The 23,273-nt window shown below is 41.1% G+C and overlaps 1 protein-coding gene and 1 pseudogene across 2 annotated transcripts in view; both read right to left on the bottom strand.

The window, feature by feature from the left end:
- Positions 1-822: 822 nt before the first annotated feature.
- Positions 823-23,273, bottom strand: part of GPR160 (G protein-coupled receptor 160) — a 46,488-nt gene continuing 24,037 nt past the window's right edge. Inside the window, exons 3-5 of one of the 2 annotated variants that reach the window (XM_003256438.4) lie at positions 7,986-8,787; positions 5,960-6,083; positions 823-2,001 (exon numbers count right to left, since the gene is read on the bottom strand). In XM_003256438.4, the coding sequence (XP_003256486.2) occupies positions 913-1,929 (1,017 nt within the window). In that variant the 5' untranslated portion in view covers positions 1,930-2,001; positions 5,960-6,083; positions 7,986-8,787 and the 3' untranslated portion in view covers positions 823-912. The remainder of the gene's footprint in view (positions 2,002-5,959; positions 6,084-7,985; positions 8,788-23,273) is intronic. The other variant, XM_003256436.3, reaches the window with a different exon arrangement.
- Positions 8,744-22,841, bottom strand: LOC105740489 (annotated as a pseudogene).

Raw genomic sequence — 23,273 nt, 5'->3', positions numbered from 1 at the left:
CTAAAGTAATGTAAGATGATCCTGCCACTCATATTGTTTTACTCCAGTGAAGCAACTCTGCCCATCCACCGGGGGAGATTTGGCAATGTCTGGAGACATTTTTTATTGTGTCTACTGGGCATGGAGGTGCTACCAGTCAGTCAGTGGGCAGAGAGCAGGGATGCTGCTAAACTGCCCCACAACAGAAAATTAACCAACCCCAAATGTCAAGAGTGCCGAGGATGAGAAATTCTACTTTTACGTGTGATACATTGCTAACGTGATTATGATGTGACATGCAAGTACGTGACATACAAGTTATAATATGAAAACGAATCTGCTGAATCATGGAAAGGGACCTAGTCACTACTCCCAGTTCCACAAGGTGAGCAACCAAAACTTTCTTCTTCCAGGAATATTTGCATTAAGAACAGAGATATACTTTTTTAAATTAGCTACATTTAAAATGAGGTAATCTTCCTCTTACATTGAACTTTATACCAAATCATTTTAAGAACAATTTTTATTTTCTTGCTTTCATTTGAACATTTAATAAAAATGTTTGTTTAGGTTGATAATCTTAAAGTTGTCAGTGAAATCTCAGATTTACATAACAGTTTGCATCCAGTAGTTTTTTTGAGTAACCAAACATCAGTATAGCCAAATGTTAACTCATTTCACTTTTTGTGTTAATAACAAAATAATATTTGTAATATAGTGTCCTTGAATAACTATAAAAACTTCTTGGAATTATTTTGTTTTTAAAATAAAACACTGTTTAATAAATGATATCATAGCCTCAAAAGACATTCTGAAACGGTATCAAAGTTAAGGGGCAAAAGCTTTAGTTCAGTTTATTCTTTAGTATGTCCTGAGTTCTTTCTGTTTACAAAATTATGATCTTATTACAGTTGTAACTTTTAATTAATAATATTAACAAATCATTATTGATATAGGCTTTTCAATTTGCTCAAGATTAGGAATTGTAAGTGGAATGAAGCAGCACTTCCAGTTGACAAATGGATCCAAAGGTAATCCGATGTCTCTTAAATTAAGCTTGTGACAATTAAACCAATACACTGTAGCAATGAGAAAACTATTGACAAAGTATAACCAGGGAATATTCATCTCAATATATGCTGGAATCTGAACTTTAAGTAAAAGAATGATTACCTGAAGTAGTACAAATGGTAACCAGGTACCGAGAAAACAGACAATGAGCTTGGATAAGAATATTTTTTTAGATCTCACAGTATAACTGGAATGGGATGAAAAAGGAAAATATAAGATAGTTTCATTCATATAGGAAGTTATCCTGATAGCCTGTACCAAAGTAGTAACTTCTTCCCAAGAGGTTATGAAAGCTACAAATAAAATCATCACCATGAAAAATGACAGCCAGTAACTCTGAATGCTGACATAGAAAGGACAGTGATGAGAATGGGCATTCTGTGCCTTCAGGCTTTGGTAGATGGCTGGGTCTCCCAAAACATAAGCAAAGACTGAAATCCAAATTAAAATTACTGTAAAGAAATAAAATAATTTTTGACACTTAAATGAAAGCTTGGTTGTTTTAGAGAAATTCAGGCAATAATCTATACATGCTATCAGGAAAACTGGATAATGCAAAAAGCCATAAGTAAAGGAAATAATTTGAGTAAATAGGCAGATATGGTATTTAGTAAACCTGATGCTTAAAAGTACAAAATCCCTGAAATACGATATCATGGAAATGTTTACCAAAAGTAAAAGATCAACGAATGCTAGTGAAATGCAAAAATATTCCATAAAATTTTGACAGGTGTTTTTTCTTCTCATTCCTAGTGTAAGGATATTTAATAATATTTTCCCAAGTATGATCAAGAATAGCAGACAGTTAACATCTAGGGGCTGGTTTGTTTGACGTAACTGGTACTGAAAAGAGCAGTTCTCTGAAGAGAGAGCAGTCATATTTCTAGTTAAATTTCAAGAAGACCTGCTGAAATACACATGATAAAACACTGCTTCCTTTATTTTCTGTCCCTGCAAAAAAAGTGAAAAGAAAACCTTAACGTTACCTATTTTGAAACTTTACAAAGCAAGCACCACTATTCTTAAAAGCCTAATTCAGTCATTTCCCCAAATAATTAAATATATGAATAAGAATTATATGTCACATAATACTTATAGAATACAGAACATAAGAATTAATGTGTATACTTTGGTCATCTTTTTGAGACCCAGATGGTCCAGAACTCAGAGATTTTTAAGCCAAAATGTTATATATAAATTACTAACTTCTATATATAAGTACAGGTTTTAATAACTTAACTTAGAGAAATGGTTTTATCTATCAGGGCCAAAACTCATGCCTAAAATAGAAGCTTGATAGCAATATGCAAAACAACCACATAGAGCTTTTAACCCCACCTCACTCTGACTCCAGAGAGCATGACCCCAGTCCCTTTTGTCAGTGAAGTTAAAAAGTGATGCTTATGGGGCCCCTTAACACAGTTTTCAAAGCTTTTTAGTTGCAGGATCCTTCAGATTAAATCTTTTCCTGAAGCTCTGAAAACAGGTGGTTTCAGCTAAAAATAATGAGAACATAGGTAAAGGAAAGAAAGAGAAGTGTTTATCTTCTGGATATGATCTTTCAGGTATGGCATGTGGAGAGACAAGAGAATACAGGGAAGGAATAGGGACTGAGTATGGATACGTGAGAACATTAGGAAGCAGTAGGTAAAGGCAAAGGAACAGGAGTTGAGGCTTCAGTGATACATGCATTTTGGAAGCAGGAAAAAGATGATGAAAGAAGTCAGAAGAAATCAGGAAAGGATTGGAAGGAAAGGAAGGAGATTCAAGAAACACATCCTTAAAAAAAAATCAGAGTTGACCCAAACTTATTTCTACAATACTACTCAATCGCAGTATTTATAAATAGCAAAAAAAAAAACAGACAGACAAACAAAAAAAACCCCAAAATGACAAGAACAACAAACCCAATCACAAATGTGAACAACTGGAGATTGGTTCAAAACAACACAGGTTGGCTGGGTGTGGTGGCTCTTGCCTGAAATCCCAGCATTTTGAGAGGCCAAGGCAGGAGGATGGCTTGAGCCAGGGAGTTGGAGACCAGCCTGAGCAACATAGGGAGCTGCCTCTACCAAAAAAAAAAAAATTACCTGGGCATGGTAATGCACACCTGTGGTTCCAGCCACTCAAGAGGCTGAGGTGAGAGGATCGCTTGAGCCTGGGAGGTCAAGGCTGCAGTGAACCGTGATTGTGCCACTGCACTCCAGCCTGGGTGACAGAGCAAGACCCTGTCTCAAAAAGAAAAAAAAAAGCAAGAAAGAAACAACACAGGTTGAGTATCCCTTATCAGAAATTCTTGGGACCAGAAGTGTTCTGGATTTTGAACGCATCCCTAATCCAAAAACCCACACTTTCATGTGAGCATCAGGTCAGTGCTCAGAAAGTTTTGGATTTTAGAGGATTTCAGATTTTGGATTAGGGATGCTCACCCCGGATATGGTCATCTTTATGATCTGCAGCCACTAAAAATGTTTCTCAGGATAGGAGGAAGACTTAGTTTTCATACTTTTCACTCTACCTTAAAATTTGTTAAATTTTAAGCCTTGTGAATTTGGTACATGTTAAAAAAATAATGTCATGATAAATTTCCACATTATGTTTAGTTACGTGAAATGCAGATTACAAAATTATGCAGCAACATGTCATGTAAGAAATTGTACATGCACAGAAAAGGGCTAAAACGGTACATATCAAGTTATCAATACAGTAGTATTATACTTCGTTTCCCAAACTAAGGAAAAAAATGGAGTTTTGAGTCTGAAAACTGAAAAAAGTAAATTTGCCTAAAAATAGATCACTGATGATTAAGTAATTTTGTCTGAAGGTAAAGAAATCAGTGTGACAATAGTAAAAACATGGAATCAACCCAAATACCTGTCAGTGACAGATTGGATAAAGAAAATGTGGTACATATATACCATGGAATACTATGCAGCATAAAAAAAGAGATCATGTCTTTCACAGGAACATGGATGGAGCTGGAGGCCATCATCCTTAGCAAACTAACGCAGGAACAGAAAACTGATGGACACAAAGAAGGGAACAACAGACACTGGGGTCTACTTGAGGGTGGAGAGTGGGAGGAGGGAGATGAGCAGAAAAAATAACTATTAGGTACTAGACTTAGTACCTGGGTGACAAAATAATCTGTGCAAAAAACCACCATGATATGAGTTTATAACAAACCTGCACATGTACCCCTGAACCTAAAATAAAAATAAAAAAATCACTGTGAGAGAGGGCTATCAGTTTTGATGACAGATTGAACCATTACTCTCATGGCCATAAATCCGTCATAAGATAACTTATTAAGGTATACAAATAATGAAACTACTTACACAAACGTATATATGTGTAAAGGCAATAATACAAAATCTATTTTCATAACTATAAAAGACCCAAACAAGTGCTTCCCACACTCAAGTTTTTTTTCCCCTGTATTTAAACATAATACAGTTTAATTTGATCTTATCCAAAAAAGTTGCATTCCAGATTTGATACACAAGGGCACAGAAACGTCGCTGCCAACTTGACAAATGCCATTGGTCTTATAAGTGGTGTTGCTTGGATAAAGAAGCCAAGATGAGTAAGACCATATGAAGTCCCCCTTGTGCCAAAAATGAAAACAAAAAAGGCTGAGTTTTAAACAACCAATGTTGGTTAAAATGAGGGTGAGGAAATTGTGTGGATTCATAAAGACCCATTTTTCAAAAATGTAACTTTAGGATAAAAGAATAGAATCATCTGTCTCACATGATTTTAACTTTTATAACTCCTAAAGTAAGGAAAGCCAAGTCAGGCTGGGGGCCATGGCTCATGCCTGTAATCCTAGCACTTTGGGAGGCCAAGGTGGGTAGATCACTTGAGCTCAGAAGTTCAAGACCAGCCTGGGCAACATGGTGAAACCTAGTCTCTACAAAAAATAAAAAAATTAGTTGGGTATGGTGGTGGGGGCCTATAGTTCCAGCTACTTGGGAGGCAGAGGTGGGAGGATCACCTAAGCCCAGGAGGTCAAGGCTGTGGTGAGCCAAGTCATGCCACTGCATTCCAGCCTGGGTGCCAGATTGACACTCTGTCGCAAAAAGAAAAGAAAAGCCAGGTAGGCAACATCCAAGGGATGTTTTCCAAGTTCCCATTTCATCATTGACTCTGACAGGTGGAGGCACCTGGAAGATGACAAAAGTAGGGAGGAGGAGGACCTGGAGGAGGGGAGGACCCTTGTGTCTCCTAGGGGATAAGGAAGGTCCACAGAGGAGAAAGAATCAGCTACAGCCACCAAGGCAGGAACCAAGAACCTCTTCAGAAGACGACTGGAATAAAGAAGACAAGTCCGACATGGAACATGTAAGAGAATCGTAAAGCTACAAAAAAAAATAAGAGCAGGGAAGACAGGCAACTTGAGGCAATAAAAAGCAAAAGGAAGAAGCTGGAAAACAAGATTTTGGCCAATTTACAACAGTTCCTGAATACCACGATCATGGAAACCAATCAGAGCTTTCTTAGATGAGACCAATTTTATATACTCTACCCCAATTACCCCGTAAACCACTATAAGTGTTCAAAATTCCAATATTTTGTTTTTTAAAACAACTCCCTGGACAAGACAGAAATCCTTTGATAAGCTACCTGAATTTTCCCTAGAAAAATGTTCACAGAAAGTATAGGGACTCAAGAGATTTCCAAGATCTGGTCCTTTTCCTGCATGATTCTTTAAACTACTCATGAATGAACTCATGCAACCTGAAAAGTTAACGTGGAAGTCCTTTTCAAGGTATCTTGCTTTACGATCTGGCCCAGTTTGGAGGTATTAGCAGGGCCTCAGGGAAACAAACCATGATTTCGTTTCACTGACCCGGTCTCTGTTTTTCCCTTCGTAACCCAATTAATTCTTAACAACTTGCATACTTACTCTCCAGTGGGTCTTCCTTGACTGATGATCTTCCTATTTAAGTTCACTTTTACTGCCTTCAATTATGTTATTTTTGGTTCCTTGCATTTCATTTTGATATACCAAGATGCTATGTGAGTAAGCTCTGTGTGAAAGATAGAAAACAAAACGAAACATCATTAAGAGCTATCTTAATATCAAGAGTCCAGTTAAACTGATTCCAGATCACTGCTTAGAAAAATTGTAGCTTTTTGTGGGACTGAAGCCAGTAACTAACTGCTTACATTCTTAGTTTCTTTCTTGCAAAAGGAAGAAAGGGGATACTTGGATTGAAAGCACACCAAAGATGGAGAGATTGATGCATATACCACATTTACTTAAAGGAATCTTGCTTTATAGTTTTCAGCCACAGGATAAAGCAGCTGTCCTCAAAGTGTTTGGTTTCAGGACCCTTTGACCCTTGTTGCATGTTAACATCAATAACATTTTTTAAATGTTATTTAAGTAATATGGTAAAAATTACTATATTTACCAAATAATAATTTAGTGAGCAGAGTGGCATTGTTTCACATTTCACAACTTGTTTTAGTGTCTGGCTTAATAGCAGACAGCTGAATTCTCATCTATGCCAGGTCTGTCCCGCAGACCCTGGCCAAGCAACGGATGAAAGGAGTACTCAGACACAAATATGCAGTGTAACAGCAGCTAGTGGGCTGCCCAGCACTAGTGGCCGAAGAAGAGAGCAGCCTTGAACAGCTGGAGCTGCTTGCTTTTATTCAGTACAGACATAATGCCACAAGCCTGGAGCAAACACAATCTGTGGGTAATTAACATTACTGTTCCCCCTTTCAGGGAGCAGTCATGTGCACGGATGATCAAAGGTCAGTTTCTGGACAACACAAGTGAACAAGCCTATTTAAGATAAATTCTCCTACATGTCCTTGTACCTACTCCTTGCCCTCTGCCTCAAGGTCAGAAAACAGCTGCCTTTAGCTTGTTCTCCCCCCCACCCCCCAAGCTATGCAGAGCCTTCCGACCTTCCAGCAGGCCTGCTCCTTTCCCTACAGTTTCTCCTACCACTCTGACTGATCTACATCTCCCCCTTTTGTTTTTTTGCATCAGGTTTTGTTGATTGAAGAGTACAGATGTGTGCAGCGACAGGTTTGACAGGCACAGCAGTTACAGCTCGTGTTCTGGCTTTGTGTAAAGGGGTCTGCTGCACATAATTCATCAAATTCTGCCCTCTAGAGGAGGTATTGACTGGCCTCTAAAGTTGTTTTAGTTAGCACTGACTAGTCCCCATGGGGTCATATGGGAAGTTGTCTGCTATGGCCTCAATTACTCCTTTCGTAAATGGGCTAGCAGCTCCATTTTCTCTAATGCTTTTTCTTATCTCTTTATAAGTGTTGAAAGTAATGGGTTCATGTACCCGATTGCCTTGTTGATCTTGCATTACCAGGCAGACCAAGAGCTCCCCTTCTGATGCTGCTTGCTTAAGACAGGGTCCCATAACTGTAGTGTATCCCTTGTCCTTTTTCCAATTTATTGGGGGAGGGGGCTCAGGGAAAATCTCTGTCTCCTCTGTGGCATCTTTACCCGGTAATGGTGGGGCTGAGGGAGGAGGTGGCGGCAGTAAGGGAGATGATGGTTCTTCCTCCCTTCCCTTTTTAGGCTCTTCTGTGTAGAGTGGGGCCAAAGCAGCCCTAAGGCCCATAATGTTAAAGATGTTACTGGGACCCCATTGCCCTTGTGCATGATGTCATTTAAGATTTCTTCCCACTTGCTCCCAGAGCTCTAGGTCTAACGTGCCTTCTTCTGGGAACTACGGGTTATGGAAAACAACAGTTTGCCTTAGGTCCCTTAATTGGGCCTCTGAAACCGAGGCTCCACTAGCTTTAAGCCATTGTTTCAATACTTTTATATGCTGTTTCTGTTGAGCGAATAAATGTTGTCCCAATATGAAACCCTAGCTTGAAAATTCCCTCAAACTTGGAAAACCCAAGAGGGCTCCAATTCCAATTACTTGCTTACTGCGCAGTCTCTTCACCTTTGTTTTCGAGGGTTCCATCGCAATCCATTGCAGCGTTCCTCACACAGGGCACCAGCTCCTGGGTCTGTCCCGCAGACCCTGGCCAAGCAACTGAAGAAAGGAGTACTCAGACACAGATAAGCAGTGTAACAGCAGCTAGTGGGCTGCCCGGCACTAATGGCTGAAGAAGAGAGCAGCCTCAAACAGCTGGAGCTGCTTGCTTTTATTCAGTACAGACATAACGCCAAAAGCCTGGAGCAAACACAATCTGCGGGTAATTTACATTACTGTTCTCCCTTTCAGGGAGCAGTCATGCACGCTGATGATCAAAAGTCGGTTTCTGGACAACACAAGTGAACAAGCCTATTTAAGATAAATTCTCCTACACGTCCTTGTACCTACTCCTTGCCCTCTGCCTCAAGGTCAGAGAACAGCTGCCTTCAGCTTATTCTCCCCCGAAGCCTTCTGACCTTTCAGAAGGCCTGCTCCTTTCCCAACAGTTTCGCCCACCACCCTGACCGATTTCCTACACATCTACATTTAATCAGCTGAGATATCACACATATGCAGCTTCTGGAGAGTCCTCTGTACATTCATGAGAGTTGGAAAGTAAAAAAAAAAGGTAAAAACTTTAAGTGTTTTTATAATCAGTTGTGTTGCAGAATCTCATGCAATCTTAGAAAAGTTTAAAAAAACCATGTGGGTTAGACAACAGGATGGGAGATGAACCCAGTGAATGTGAACATTCTGGTTTACTGTTGTGTAGAAGATGGAATTTATACTGCAGCTGTATTTGGTGAGCCTGATAAGTGGAGCAAGCCTGTGGGAGAAACAGCCTTATCAGGGGTTTTACATACTGTTTTTCTTATTCTTAACAGTCATAAAAGGTATATATGATTTTTCCCCATGAGGAAAACAGGCTTGCGGTTAATAAGCACATTTCCCTAGGTCCCATGACTCGTAAGTGTTGGAGCTAAAGTTCAACCTCAAGTCTGACTTCAAAGCTCCTGTTCTTTAGTAAACCACAATTATGGCTTAACATACGACTGGAAATGTAGAAGGACCCAATGTATGTATGTGAAAGAGCTTTCTAAAAAACCAACATCTGGCCGGGTGCGGTGGCTCATGCCTGTAATCGCAGCACTTTGGGAGGCTGGTGCAGGTGGATTGCCTGAGGCCAGGAGTTCAAGACCAGCCTGGTCAACATGGTGAAACCCTATCTCTACTAAAAATACAAAAGTTAGCCAGGTGTGGTGGCGGGCGCCTGTAATCCCAGCTACTCGTGAGGCTGCGGCAGGAGAATCGCTTGGACCCAGGACAGGGAGGTTGCAGTGAGCCGAGACTGTACCACTACACTCCAGCCTGAGCAACAGAGTGAGACAGAGTTGTCTCAAAAAAATAATAATTTTAAAAAATAAAAAATAAAAAAGCAACATTCAAATAACAGTGACTGTATTGATTACTGATATCCATAGGATTGTGACTTGACTATCCATTTGGATAATGAAATTTTATCCCTCCAAAAGGTAAATATAAACTTTGAAGAGTTTGTATTTGAAATGTGGTCTTTGCTTGATATGTATCCAAATTCAGTGGAAAAAAATAAAATGTCACTCAACTCTGATAATGTTTTGCATTCATTAATTTGCACAGTACAGTTATATTCAATATAGAAAATTAAGAAAATATGGAAACATTTTTATTTTACTTATTTTTAAAAATAGGTGATATAATTTACATTATACAAAACTTGGGTGACAGATGTGTATTACAGTGAAAGTTACCTGTGCCACCCAATCCTCCCTCCAACACCCCCACTCTGCCCAGCGCTGTCTAGCCAGTTTCCCTCCCTAGATACAACCATTATAACCAGTTATTTGGATATATTTCCAGAGATACTCTAAAGCAAAGTTTTAAAAAGAAAAAAGAAATTTCGTTATTAAGACAAGCAGTGAGAGATTCTTGATTTGTCCTTTCCTGTCTTATTTATACACTGATAAAATCTGACAAAAGAGGCGCAAAGGAAGAACAAAACCAAGAATTATTAGTGATCTGTCAGAAGCAGGAGTAATTCCCACCAACCCAAACATAAGGCTGGTGATAAGGAAGGCCGGTGAGGCCAGGCAGAAGACAGCAAGCAGGGGTTATCTCAAGGTAGGGGATAGGTGATTTCTATTTTTCTCCTTCAGTGTAGAATTATAGCGCTCAGCCACACACCTGCTTCGTCTCTGCTTCTGCCCATGGAGGATTTTTGTTCTTTGATCCCTACAGTTAATGGGCTACCAGGCCAAAACATTTCATTGCAAATGAGTTGCTCTTCAGTGTTGTCTTCCCCATTTGTGGGCTGGGGAGGCGGGGAAGCAATGCATTCCAGATGGTACATTACGAGATGGTGGAGCCTCTGTCAACCTGGGTCCTTGAGTGACCGTGTGAAGCAAAGCCCCTGGCGATTCACAGTGGGTGTATAGTATGAGCAAGAAATAAACCTTTGTTGCATTAAGTCAATGGGATTTGGCCTATCCTGACTAATGCCATTCCTTACTATTCTCTATATCCTTTGAAATTTTAACAGGATGTATTATTTATATTATCAGAAAAAAAAGCTACAGTAGAAAAAATACCTTTAAAAAGCCACAATACAAATGTAAGAATATTGGTAAAACTCAAAATTCAATTTTAATTTGTAATATATTTGTAAAAATCATATACTTTTGCATTTTTTCTTCTGATATTCTTTTGGTTTTGTTTTGTTTTGTTTTGCTTCAGTTGGAGTTTCGCTCTTGTTGCCCAGGCTGGAGTGCAATGGCACAATCTCACCTCACTGTAACCTCTGCCTCTTGGGCTCAAGTGATTCTCCTGCCTCAGCCTGCCAAGCAGCAGGGATTACAGGCACACACCACCATGCCTGGCTAATTTTTGTTATTCTTAGTAGAGATGGGGTTTCCACCATGTTGGCCAGGCTGGTCTCGAATTCCTGACTTAAAGTGATCTGCCCACCTTGGCCTCCCAAAGTGCTGGGATTACAGGTGTAAGCTACTGCACCCCGCCCTCTTCTGATATTCTTATATTTGCCTGTTTTCAAAAAGAAGGGCTCAATTCAATAACCTAAATTTAAACTTTAAGGAAAAAAGCGAATTAAGCCCAAAGTAGGTTAAAGGGAAGATATAAAAAAGAGCAGAAATCAATGAAATTAAAACAAACAAACAAACGTAAGGCCAGGCATGGTGGCTCATGCCTGTAATCCCAGCACTTTGAGAGGCCGAGGCGGGAGGATCACTTGATCCCAGGAGTTTGAGACCAGCCTGGGCAACATGGCAAAACCTCGTCTCTATAAAAAAATATACAACTTAGCTGGGTGTGGTGGTGGGCACCTGTGGTCCTAGCTACTTGGGAGGCTGAGGTGGGAGGATCGCTTGAGTCCAGGAGGTGGAGGTTGTGGTGAGCCGAGATTGTACCACTGCACTCCAGCCTGGGGGACAGAAAACCCTGTCTCAAATAAATAAATAAGCAAAGCAAATCAATCAAAACAACAACAACAACAATCCCAAAACAACAGAAAGAAAATCAATGATACAAAACTGCTTTTTTAGGGGAAAAAAAGAACCAATAAAGTTAATAAACCTCTAGCCAAATTAAGAAAGAAATTACCAGAATTAGGAAAGTGGGTACCTAGAAACATTAAAAGAATAAGGAACTATTTTGAACAACTTTATTTCAATAAATTTGTATGATGAAACAGACAAATTTCTGGAAAGATACTACCAAAACTCCGTCCAAAAGATCCCTTAATAGCTCTATTAAAGAAACTGGCCAGGTGCAGTGGCTCACGCCTGTAATCCCAGCACTTTGGGAGACTGAGGCCAGCGGATCACCTGAGGTCAGTAGTTCGAGACCATCCTGGCCAATATGGTGCAACCCCCATCTCTACTAAAAATTCAAAAATTAGCCAGGCATGGTGGCTCAGCCTGTAGTCCCTGCTGCTCTGGAGACTGAGGCAGGAGAATCACTTGAACCCAGGAGGCGGAGCTTGCAGTGAGCCAAGATTGTGCCACTGCACCCCAGCCTGGGTGACAGAGTAAGACTCAATCTCAAAAAAAAAAAAAAAAAAAATCCCTGTTAAAGAAACTGATTCTGTATTTAAAACCTACCCACAAAGAAAATATAGGCTCAGATGTCTTCATTGATGGATTCTATCAAGCATTTAGGGAAAAAAATACCAAACTTAAAGAGTACCTCCCAACTCATTTCATGAGGACTAGAATTACCTTGATCCCAAAGACATTTCAAGAAAACTAATATAGATCATCATCCCTCATGAACATGGAAGCAGAAATTGTTAACAAATTATTAGCAAACTGAATCCATCAATACATCATGGCCAATGGAAACTTATTTTAACATTAGAAAGTCAATCAATGTAATTCACATTAACAGAATAAAGGAGAAAGACTATATAAGATCACCTGAAGAGATGCAGAGGCAGTATTTAACAAAATCTAATATGATAAAAACAAACAATAGAAGGTCACATCCCCAACTAGATAAGAAGTCTCTATGAAAAACCAAGATCAATCTCATGGTGCTGAAAGTGGATATCCATATGGGGGAAAATGAACTTTCACTCTTACCTTACACCATACACAAAAATAAACTAAGAAAGGATCATATGACTACATGTAGAAGTAAAACTAAAATTTCTAGAAGAAAACAGAAGAAATTGTTTGCAATCCTGGGTAGATATATTAGCTTCCTAGGGCTGCCACAACAAATTATAATAGGCAATAATTTTTTTTTTTTTGTAAGAGAGAGAATCTTGCTCGGTTGCCCAGGCTGGAGTGCTGTGGTACAATCAAAGCTCACTGTAAACTTGAACTCCTAGGCTCAAGTAATGCTCCTGCCTTAGCCTCCCAAGTAGCTCGACCACAGGCTCGTGCCACCATGATTGGCTAAGTTTTTAAAATTTTTTATTTGTAGAGATGGGGTCTCGTTTTGTTGTCTAGGTTGGTCTCAAACTCCTGGCTTCAAGCATTCCTCCTGCCTTGGCCTCCTAAATTGCTGGGATTACAAGCATGAGCTACCGTGCCCAGTTGACTGGTGGTAAATTTAAACTGAATGGCTCATGATATTATTTGGATGTTTGTCCCCTTTGAATCTCATGTTGAAATGTGATCTCCAATGCTGAAGGTGGGGCCTAGTGGGAGGTGTTTGGGTCGTGGGGGTGGATCCCTCATGAATGACTTGGTGCCCTTCCCACAGTAATGAGTAAGTCCTCACTCTTATTTGTTCACAAGAGAGCTGGCTGGTTAAAAAGAGTCTGGGACTTCCCTTCTCTTCCTGTTGCCCCCTGTCTCACCATGTGACACGCCTGCTCCCCCTCTGCCTTCCACCATGACTGGAAGCTTCCTGAGGCCTCAACAGAAGCAGATGCTGGTGCCCTGCTTCCTTTACAGTCTGTAGAACCATGAGCCAAATAAACCTCTTTTCTTTATAAATTACCCAGTCTCAGGTATTCTTTATAATGACATAAAACAGACTAAGACAACTTAAAACAATGGAAATTTGATCTCTCACATTCAGGAGGCCAGAAGTCTGAAATTCAGTTGTCAGTAGACGCCGGGCACGGTGGTTCATGCCTGGAATCCCAGCACATTGGAAGGCTGAGGCAGGAGGATCACTTGAGGTCAGGAGTTCGAGACCAGCCTGGCCAAACTGGTGAAACCCCATATCTACTAAAAATACAAAAATTAGCTGGGCATGGTGGCGGACACCTGTAGTCCCAGCTACTTGGGAGGCTGAGCAAGGAGAATTGCTTGAACCCAGGAAGTGGAGGTTGCAATGAGCCACGATCATGCCACTGCACCCAGCCTGGGTGACAGAGCGAGACTCCGCCTCAAAAAAAAAAAAAAAAAAAAGGCTTGTATAGAAATATATATATAGGAGCTTTATTCACTGATGGCCCCAGAGTGGAAATATCCCAAATATCCATCCACAGGAAAATGGATAAACAAATTGTAGTAAATCTAGGCAATGGAATACTTCTCAGCAATAAAAATTAATATATGCTCCACACAGGGAAAAGCCTCAAAAACATGTTACGTTAGGCCATTCTTCTGTTGCTATAAAGAAATACCTGAGGCTTGCTAATTAATTTATAAAGAGGTACTTCTGTTTGTGAGACAGAGTCTTGCTCTGTTGCCCAGGCTGGAGTGCAGTGGCATGATCTCGGCTCACTGCCACCTCTGCCTTCTGGGTTTGTGCAATTCTCCTAGCTCAGCCTCCTGAGTAGCTGGGACTACAGGCATGTACCACCATGCCTGGCAAATTTTTTTTGTATTTTTAGTAGAGATGGGGTTTTGCCATGTTGGCCAGCTGGTCTTGAATTCCTGACCTCAAGTGATCCACCCACCTCAGCCTCCCAAAGTGCTGGGATTACAGGCGTGAGCCACTGTGCCCGGCCTATAAAGAGGTTTATTTGGCTCAAGAGTTTTGCAGGCTACACAGGAAGCATGGCGCTGGCATCTGCTTGGCTTCTGGTGAGGCCTCAGGAAGTTTACAACCATGGGGGAAGGCAAAAGGGGAACAGGCATCTCACATGACCAGTGTAGGAGCCAGAGAGAAGGGGTAGGCCCCACATGCTTTTAAATGACCAGCTCTTGCGTGAACTCACAGGGACAGCTCACTTACCACCAAGGGGATGGCGCCAAGCCGTTCATGAGGGATCTGCCCCCGTGATCCAGATACCTCCTAACAGGCTCTATCTCCAACATAGGAGAGCACGTTTTAACATGAGATTTGGAGGGGACACAAATCTAAACCATATCACATGCCGAACAAAAACAGCCTAGCAATAAAGGGTATAGAGTGTGTGGTTCCAATTATATGGGATTCAAAACAGAAAAACGAATCCCTATGGCCAGAGAGACTATCGGTAGAAATCTGAAGCCAGGCTGGGGCAAAGGGGAACCAGGCAATGTTCTGTAGAGATGAAAATGTTCTATATTTGGATTGGGGTCCAAGTATACATATTTTTCAAAATTCAAACTATACACTAAAAATGAGTGTTTTAACTTATTTTTAAAGAATATTCGTCTCACAGTATTAGATATAAAAGTAAAAACCTGGAATTAATGTAAATCTCCAACAGCAGGAAATTGGCTACATAAATTATAACTTCCAATGAAGAGTGCCTTCTTAAACAAATGCTCCTTCTCATAACTCCACTAACATAACAGTAAATCAAGTTTTACCAGATTCTAAAATGAATAAGAAAACCTCATTGTGATGCTGAGGAACACTAGAACCTAGTCTCTAGTTGTTAAACCGGTAAGTACTGGCCAAGAAGCCTTTCTCCTGCTGTTCCTGTACTAACTGTACCACCTGGTGACAGAATAATAAGTGAGGGGATGTTTACTGTTTTTGGAAGTCCTCTAGCTAATATGAGTGAATAAGGAATGATAAAATTTGGAAACTGCCCAATTTGCCACCTCTGATGTACTAAATGGAGGTAGCCAAAGATCATCAATACTAATACCCAAAGGTAGAAATGGAAGAGTACCCTGCTATCTACAAAGTGGGCTTGCCAAAAAATTAGAACCCGATCAAACCTGTAGATTCAACTACTGAGGTTCAAGAAAGAGGACAAAATAACTTGTTTAATAACCCCACAAGATGCAGTAAAGAAAATCCACATGGTGGTACGCTCTATAGGATTACAATTTGTTACTTCAATAAATTGTTTCAACAACAATCCAAAAAATTAACAGACTTAGGATATATCAACTATGTGCAATGTGTAGAATTTATCTGAATTCATGGCAACAAAGAATTACATATATAAGACAATGGGAAATTATGGTGTGATGGGCTGAATTATATCCCCCCAACTTCATATGTTGAAGCCTTTAACTCCCAGTACCTCCAAATGTGACTATATTTGGAGACAAGACCTTTAAAGAGGTAATTTGGACACACACACAAGATACTAGGGATGCTGGTGCACAGAGAAAAGGCTGTGGGAGGGCACGGTGAGAAGACAGCCATCAACAGGCTGCAAAAGGCCCCAGGAGAAACCGCCCCGGGACACCTCGATCTCACGCTTCCAGCCCCCAGAGCTGTTGTTTCAGCCACCCAGTCTGTGGTGGTTTGTTATGGCAGCCCTAACAAATTAATATGTGTGGTTATATTTAAATCTCACTATTTAAAAAAATACATACTAAAATATTTACAGAAGAAATAGGTTGTCTGGAATTTGCTTCAACATAATGCAGTGTGTGTGCTGGGGGTTGAGTGGATGAAAGTACGGATGGGGCAGGATTGACCACTGGTTAATGGCTGTTCTATTTGTATGTATGTTTGAAAATTTTCATAACTTTAAAAAAATGTATAAATCTCCAAGGACAAAATTTCAGAGGCTGGAAAATGAACAGACGGACGGTAAATGACTGAGCCCCATCTACACAAAGTGTGGTCCAAGCATCACCTAGGAGACTGCTATTCACATAGACCCTCAGGCTCCAGCTCAGATCTATGGAAGCAATCTGCAGTTTTAATAAATCCTCACGTGAATCACATACACTGGACACAGACTGAAGCTAGCGGTGGAGAAAGCAGAGTGGCAACCCAATTTATACCTCAGGACCCTCAAAAATCTCAAAAGTGGCTGACCCAGGTGTCTTCAGAAAGGGATGCCAAGATGGGGATAAAAACAGATGGATTCGTTGCAAATGAAATAAGCAGTTAGGTCCCCAGATCTCTTCCCTGACTCAGTGCAGCAAATGACTCCCTCTCCAACTGCGGAATAAGAATGAGGTTTTCCCCTCTGGGGAAGGTAAAACAATCTTTGGACAGTAGACAGAGTTGAAGATTAGAGGAGCATCATACTGAAAACAGGGAGACTGCATAAAAATACACACAGCGAAAGTTGAGACCTCTCCAGCCTTTTTACAGTTGGATTTCAGGAATACTATTATTACAAGATATGAAGACTCAAACAGTTCTCTCTAGGCATCAGCCCAGGAAGAAATATCTAAAGATACTACATTGAATCTTCCCTGAAGAAGCAGCCCAGATATTGCCCTACTTGTAAGTATGACTGGACATCCAAAGATCCTCATTCAAAGAAAATCTCTAGTATTGAAAGTTGAACAACTCCACAAGCAGAAAAAAGACAACTTGGAGGAAATAGACACAATGCTAGATAGAAGAAAGCATTAAAAATTCATTGTTTTCAGGGAGAAAATATTGCATCCATAAAAGAGGAGGCGGCTATTTATAATAACAGAAAAAAAAAGAGCTCTTGGAAAATAAAATACGATGGCAGAAGTAGTAAGGTGAACAGAGAGTTGGAAATAAAGTTTAGGAAATTTCCTAGAAAAAGTGAAATAAAAAGAGAAATAGTTAAGAAACATGGAGGACCAATCCAACAGGTGCAAACTCTGACTAACAGGAGTCACAGAAAGAGAGCAAACTGGAGGGGAAGAACTCAAAGAAGAAAAGGCAATAATGAGCCAAGCGCAGTGGATCACATCTGTAATCCCAGCACTTTGGGAGGCCAAAGTGGGTAGATCACTTGAGGTCAGGAGTTTGAGACCAGCCTGGCCAACATGGAAAAACCCAATCTCTACTAAAACTACAAAAAAGAAAAATAATTAACTGGGCATGGTGGTGCACGCCTGTAATACCAGCTACTCAGGAGGCTGAGGCAAGAGAATAGCTTGAACCCGGGAGGCGGAGACTGCAGTGAGCCGAGATCACACCACTGCACTCCAGCTGGGTGACAGAGCGAGACTCCGTTTCAAAAAATAAATAAATAAAAATAAAGAGTGTTTCTTTTTTGTTGTTGTTGTTGTTGAGACGGAGTCTCGCTCTGTCACCCAGGCTGGAGTGCAGTGGCGCGATCTTGGCTCACTGCAAGCTCCGCCTCCCGGGTTCACACCATTCTCCTGCCTCAGCCTCTCCGAGTAGCTGGGACTACAGGCGCCCGCCACCACGCCCGGCTAATTTTTTGTATTTTTAGTAGAGACGGGGTTTCACCGTGGTCTCGATCTCCTGACCTCGTGATCCGCCTGCCTCGGCCTCCCAAAGTACTGGGATTACAAGCGTGAGCCACCGCGCCCAGCCAAGAGTGTTTCAACTTATAAATGAAAAGTAAAATTTAGACTTAGAATTCCACCATCTTGCAACAACTTCTCCCCAACCCACCACCCACGTAAACATTTTAGCACCTGTAGATACCATCATCTCAACAGGAGAGACAACCAGACATTTTGTGCCTCCTATATGGCAAACCTGAGTTTCATTAAATCTCTGAATCCAGCTTCCAGTTTGCAAGAAATAGAGGATTGAGGGATATACTGAGCTGAATCATGAGCATGCAATGAGCAAGACTCACACTGTGGAAAACCCTATTGGTCAAGGAGTCCAGTTCGTCAAGAGAAAAACAAAGGGGAAAAATGGAGAAGTAATCCAGAGAGTAAAAAACACATCCTAGATAACTTTTTTTTTTAAAGGTAAGACTAAATTGGAGTTTCTAAAGATACGCATTTGGGTGGTAAAACTTCTAAATGCAAAGAAGTGCTGATGACTATAAAAGCGAAGTTATTTTGGGGGAAGTGAGGAACTGTGACTGGAGAAGTCACATGGAAAGGGCGTATTGGAGCGAAGTTCCTGCCCTTTACCTGAGAGGTGGTGACATGGGAATGGGGGTCAGTCTTCTTGGAAACACTGGAAGCCAGAGATGCCTTCAATTCTAAGGGACTGATAAGTTCAACCAAATAAAAATAGCACTTTGCATAAAAACCATAGGCAAAATCAAAAGAAAACAAACTAGAAGAAAAAAACATCATAAAATATTGACCTAATTTATAAAGAGCTCCTGGAAATCAAACAAGAAAAAGATCAAAATCCCAATATTGAAATAGTAAAATGAACAAAGGATTTGAAGAGATAATTCACAGAAGAGGATAAATGGGCTCTTAAACATATGAAAGAAGGATCAGCATCACTCTTAAAAAAACAGGCCTGGTACGACAGCTCACGCTTGTAATCCCAGCACTTTGGGAGGCTGAGGCAGAAGGATCGTTTGAGTCCAGGAGTTCAAGACCAGCCTGGGAAACATGGCAATACCCCGTCTCTACTAAAAACACAAAACTTAGCTGGGCATGGTGGCCTATGCTTGTAGTCCCAGCTACTTGGGAGGCTGCGGTGGGAGGATTGCTTGAGCCCAGGAGGTTGAGGCTGCAGTGAGCTGTGAGTGCACCACTGCACTCCAGCCTGGGAAAACAGAGAAAGACTGTCTGAAAAAGATTAATTAAAAAGTATAAAAGAAAAAACAGAGATTTAAACTACAATGTTTACCTCATAAAGGATAGGCAAAACCCCAAAATTTGTCCACACAGTATCTCTAGTGAGGCTGTGGAATAAACAGGTATCTTAACCACTGGTGGGGCTGAAGAATGTAACTGGAGCAACTCCTACAAAAGGCAACCTGGTAATATTTATCAAAATTACAAACATACATATATGTCCTGTGAGGCTCCCGTGCTTTTCTACCACAATGGCGCCCCGGGAGAGCTGCCTCTGGTGTTCACACCCGGCCTTTGTCATCGATGAGGTCAGTCTTCACTCCTTCTTTCCTTCCCGCTTTCCATCAATTCATCTATTCTTTCCCTTTCTTCAAACTGCAGCTCCGCTTTGCCCTTCCTGGAGCTCCTTGGGACAGGGTAGAAATCCGTGAGTTTGCGATTTTTCCTTGAGCATTTTTCGGGGGCCTGTTTGCCCCTGATGGGCTATTTCAAGGCTTGCTTGGCGATGGCTGCGTTGGTGGAATCACAAGACGAGGCCAGAGGAAGTTCTGCTGCTTCACGTTTTTGGTTTGGAAAAGGTGCGAGGGGTCCTCTCCTGGCGTCTTTGATCTTCTGTGCTCGGGCTTCGTGCTCCGTGTTGCGTTCGTTTCCTGTGGATTCCAGCTAATGGTTTCCCTGGCATTTGACTTTGTGACGTGTAACGGAGTTCTCCTCCTGAAGGCTGGAACGCATTCCAGAGCATTTGTTAGGCTCGCGTAGGAAAAGATCTTTGATTGCCAGGACATACATTCTCCCCAGCGTCGGTGCAGCGCCTCCCTGGACCCCTCTGCTCCACTACCTGCGGGCTCGGGGCCGTCGCTGTCACCCCCGCTGCTGCCTCCGCCGCACGGGACTTGGACATCTTCCTGCCTGGAGAGGGGGACCCCGGGGAGGGGGCGCTCAGAGCGCAGAGCTGTTTGGAGGGCTGTGGTGGGAGCCGATGTCCCCCTCCTGCCACTAGGCCCAGTAGGGCCCGACACACCCACCTCAGGATAATTTTCTTTTTAGTGACACATAAAATCATGATGTCTTACAATGGATGGCATGTTGATTGAATAAAATACCGTAAAATAAACCTCATAAAATAAAAAAATTGGAATTTAGTTTTTATTTATTTTAAAATCATAGAGACGGGGTCTCCCTGTGTTGCCCAGGCTGGTCTCAAACTGCCGGCCTCAAGCAATGCTCCCACCTCCGCCTCTCAAAGTGCTGGGATTCCAGCCAGGAGCCACTGCACATGGCCTTGAAATTTAAAAATAAGAAAATGTGGCTGGGCGCGGTGGCTCACGCCTGTAATCCCAGCACTTTGGGAGGCCGAGGCGGGTGGATCACCTGAGGTCGGGAGTTCGAGACCAGCCTGACCAATATGGAGAAACCCTGTATCTACTAAAAATACAAAAAATTAGCCGGGCATGGTGGTGCATGCCTGTAATCCCAGCTACTCGGGAGGCTGAGGCAGGAGAAGTGCTTGAACCTGGGAGGCAGAGGTTGCAGTGAGCTGAGATCACGCCATTGCACTCCAGCCTGGGCAACAACAGTGAACTCCGTCTCAAAATAAAATAAAATAAAATAAAAAATAAAAAAAGAAAATGTACAAAGATAGTATATAACCATTTAAAAGAATATCTTTGAGGATTATCTAATGGAGACTTGCCATTAATTATAATACGGAACAAGCAGAAGGAACATAAAAAACCATGTAGAGTACAATTCAATTTTGTTTGAATATATGTAGATTAGATGGAAATATACCAAAGTGTTAATGATGGTTATCTTAGTGTGGTCTTATAAGACTTCATTTTATCTCTATATTTTCCCACTTTTCCATTTTCATAACTATGATACCATCATTTTATCTATGAAATTAAATTATATAGTATTTAATACATAGTCCATATTAAAACTGTCCCATTAATTAAAACTGTCCCATAAATAATATTAATTTAATGAAATTAAATGGTCTAGTATCTAATACACAGTCCATATTAAAACAGTCCCAATGTTGTTAGAGTTTTTTTTTTTTTAATACAAAATCCAATCAAGGATCACATATTTGTCATGTCTTGTTAGTCTCTTTTAATTTTGGATAATTCGTTGTTGTTGCTGTTGTTGTTGTTTATCTTTCTTTTTTTTTTTTTTTTTTTTGAGACAGAGTCTCACTCTGTCACCCAGGTTGGAGTGCAGTGGTGCCATATCAGCTCACTGCAACCTCCGCCTCCCAGGTTCAAGCAATTCTCCTGCCTCAGCCTCCTGAGTAGCTGGGATTACAGGTGCCTGCCACCACGCCTGGCTAATTTTTGTACTATTAGTAGAGATGGGGTTTCACCATGTTGGTCAGGCTGATCTCAAACTCCTGACTTCAAGCAATCCACCCTCCTGGGCCTCCCAAAGTGCTGGAATTACAGGTTTGAGCCACCATGCCCGGCAATACTGACATTTTTGAAGAGTCCAGGTCAGTTATCTTGTAAAAGATCACATAATCTCGATTTATCTAATTGGTTTCTCAATATTAAACATTTCTGGCAAGAAAACTATCTAGATGATATGTCCCATTATGTCATGTCTCATTACTGGTCATGTGAAGTTAGGTCACTTGATTAAGGAGGTGTTTGTGATATTTCTTTTTCTTTTTATTATTAGTATTATTTTGAGACAGGGTCTCACTGTGTTGCTGAAGCTGGAGTGCAGTAGTACAGTCATAGCTCACTGTAACCTAGAACTCCTGGGCTCAAGTGATCTTCCCACCTCAGCCTCCTGAGTAGCTAGGACTATAGAGGTATGCACCACCATGCCCAGTTAATTTTTTTTTTTAAATATTGTTTTGTAGAGATGGGGTCTTGCGGTTGCCCAGGCTGGTCTTGAACTCCTAGCCTCAAGCAGTTATCCCTCCTAGGCCTCCCAAAGTGGTGGGATTATAGGCATGAGCCACCACGCCTCGTCCATTTTCCTATGTAGAGGACCTTTTCCCTTTGTAATTAATACTTTGAGACTGTAATCCATTGCATAACAAAGTTTCACCTGATAGTTTCAGCATCCGTTTATTATCCTTGCCTGAATTAATCACCACATTGGGAGTTGTAAAATAGTAATTTTCTAATTCTAAGATTCATTCGGCTTTCATGAGCTGGCAGTTGTTTCTAGAAATACATTATAGATTCATTGATTTATTTTTATTAAATGTGTTATAATTCACTGCCATCATTCTTCTTTTGAATGCTTAAAATTTTCCAAATCGTCTTGTCAGGGTTCCTTCAGGCTGGCTCCCATACGTATCTTTTGCCATCCCAGTTGCTGAGCACATGCCTACTTTGGCACGTTGTACTTCTGGGGGTCATTTTTTTTCAAGGAGCCCTGTTTTTTTTAGGAAAATATGGTATTTTGAAACTAGAATCTGGGTGGCACACTGATACCTCCAATGCAAAGCTACATCACTGGATTCTTCCTCACCTTATTTCAGTATTTGTGAAATAGTGAAATACATACTTGAAAGATCATCTCCCACAGCAAGAATCTGGTTCCCACATGGACGCATGGTGGGAAACACCACACACTTGGGCCTGCTAGAGGGGGGAGTGGGGGGAGGAAAAGCATCAGGAAGAACAGCTAATGGATACTGGGCTTAATACCTAGGCGATGGGATGATCTGTACAGCAAACCACCATGGCACCCGTTTCCCTGTGCAACAAACCTCCACATCCTGCACACGTACCCCTGAACTTAAACGTTGAAGAAAAAAAAGGGCAGGAAGCAACACTAATAGCAAATTAGAGATTAACTTAAAGGATCAGGAAGGGTCCCAGCAGGAAGCAGACTCCAACTCCTGTGATTGAATGCAGAATTTCAGTGAAGAAATTAACAACAAAAAAGAACCTGGTTCCCAATGACATAAGTATATTGATTCATTTGTTCAAACTACAATACATATTAAGCAGTTTCAGAGTTACTACGCTGATAGCATTGCCCA

The sequence above is a fragment of the Nomascus leucogenys genome, chromosome 11 (genome assembly GCF_006542625.1).
Source record: "Nomascus leucogenys isolate Asia chromosome 11, Asia_NLE_v1, whole genome shotgun sequence".
Classification (NCBI taxonomy): domain Eukaryota; kingdom Metazoa; phylum Chordata; class Mammalia; order Primates; family Hylobatidae; genus Nomascus; species Nomascus leucogenys.
The sequence above is the reverse complement of the archived record's forward strand: the minus strand, read 5'-3'. Positions and strand labels throughout refer to the sequence as shown.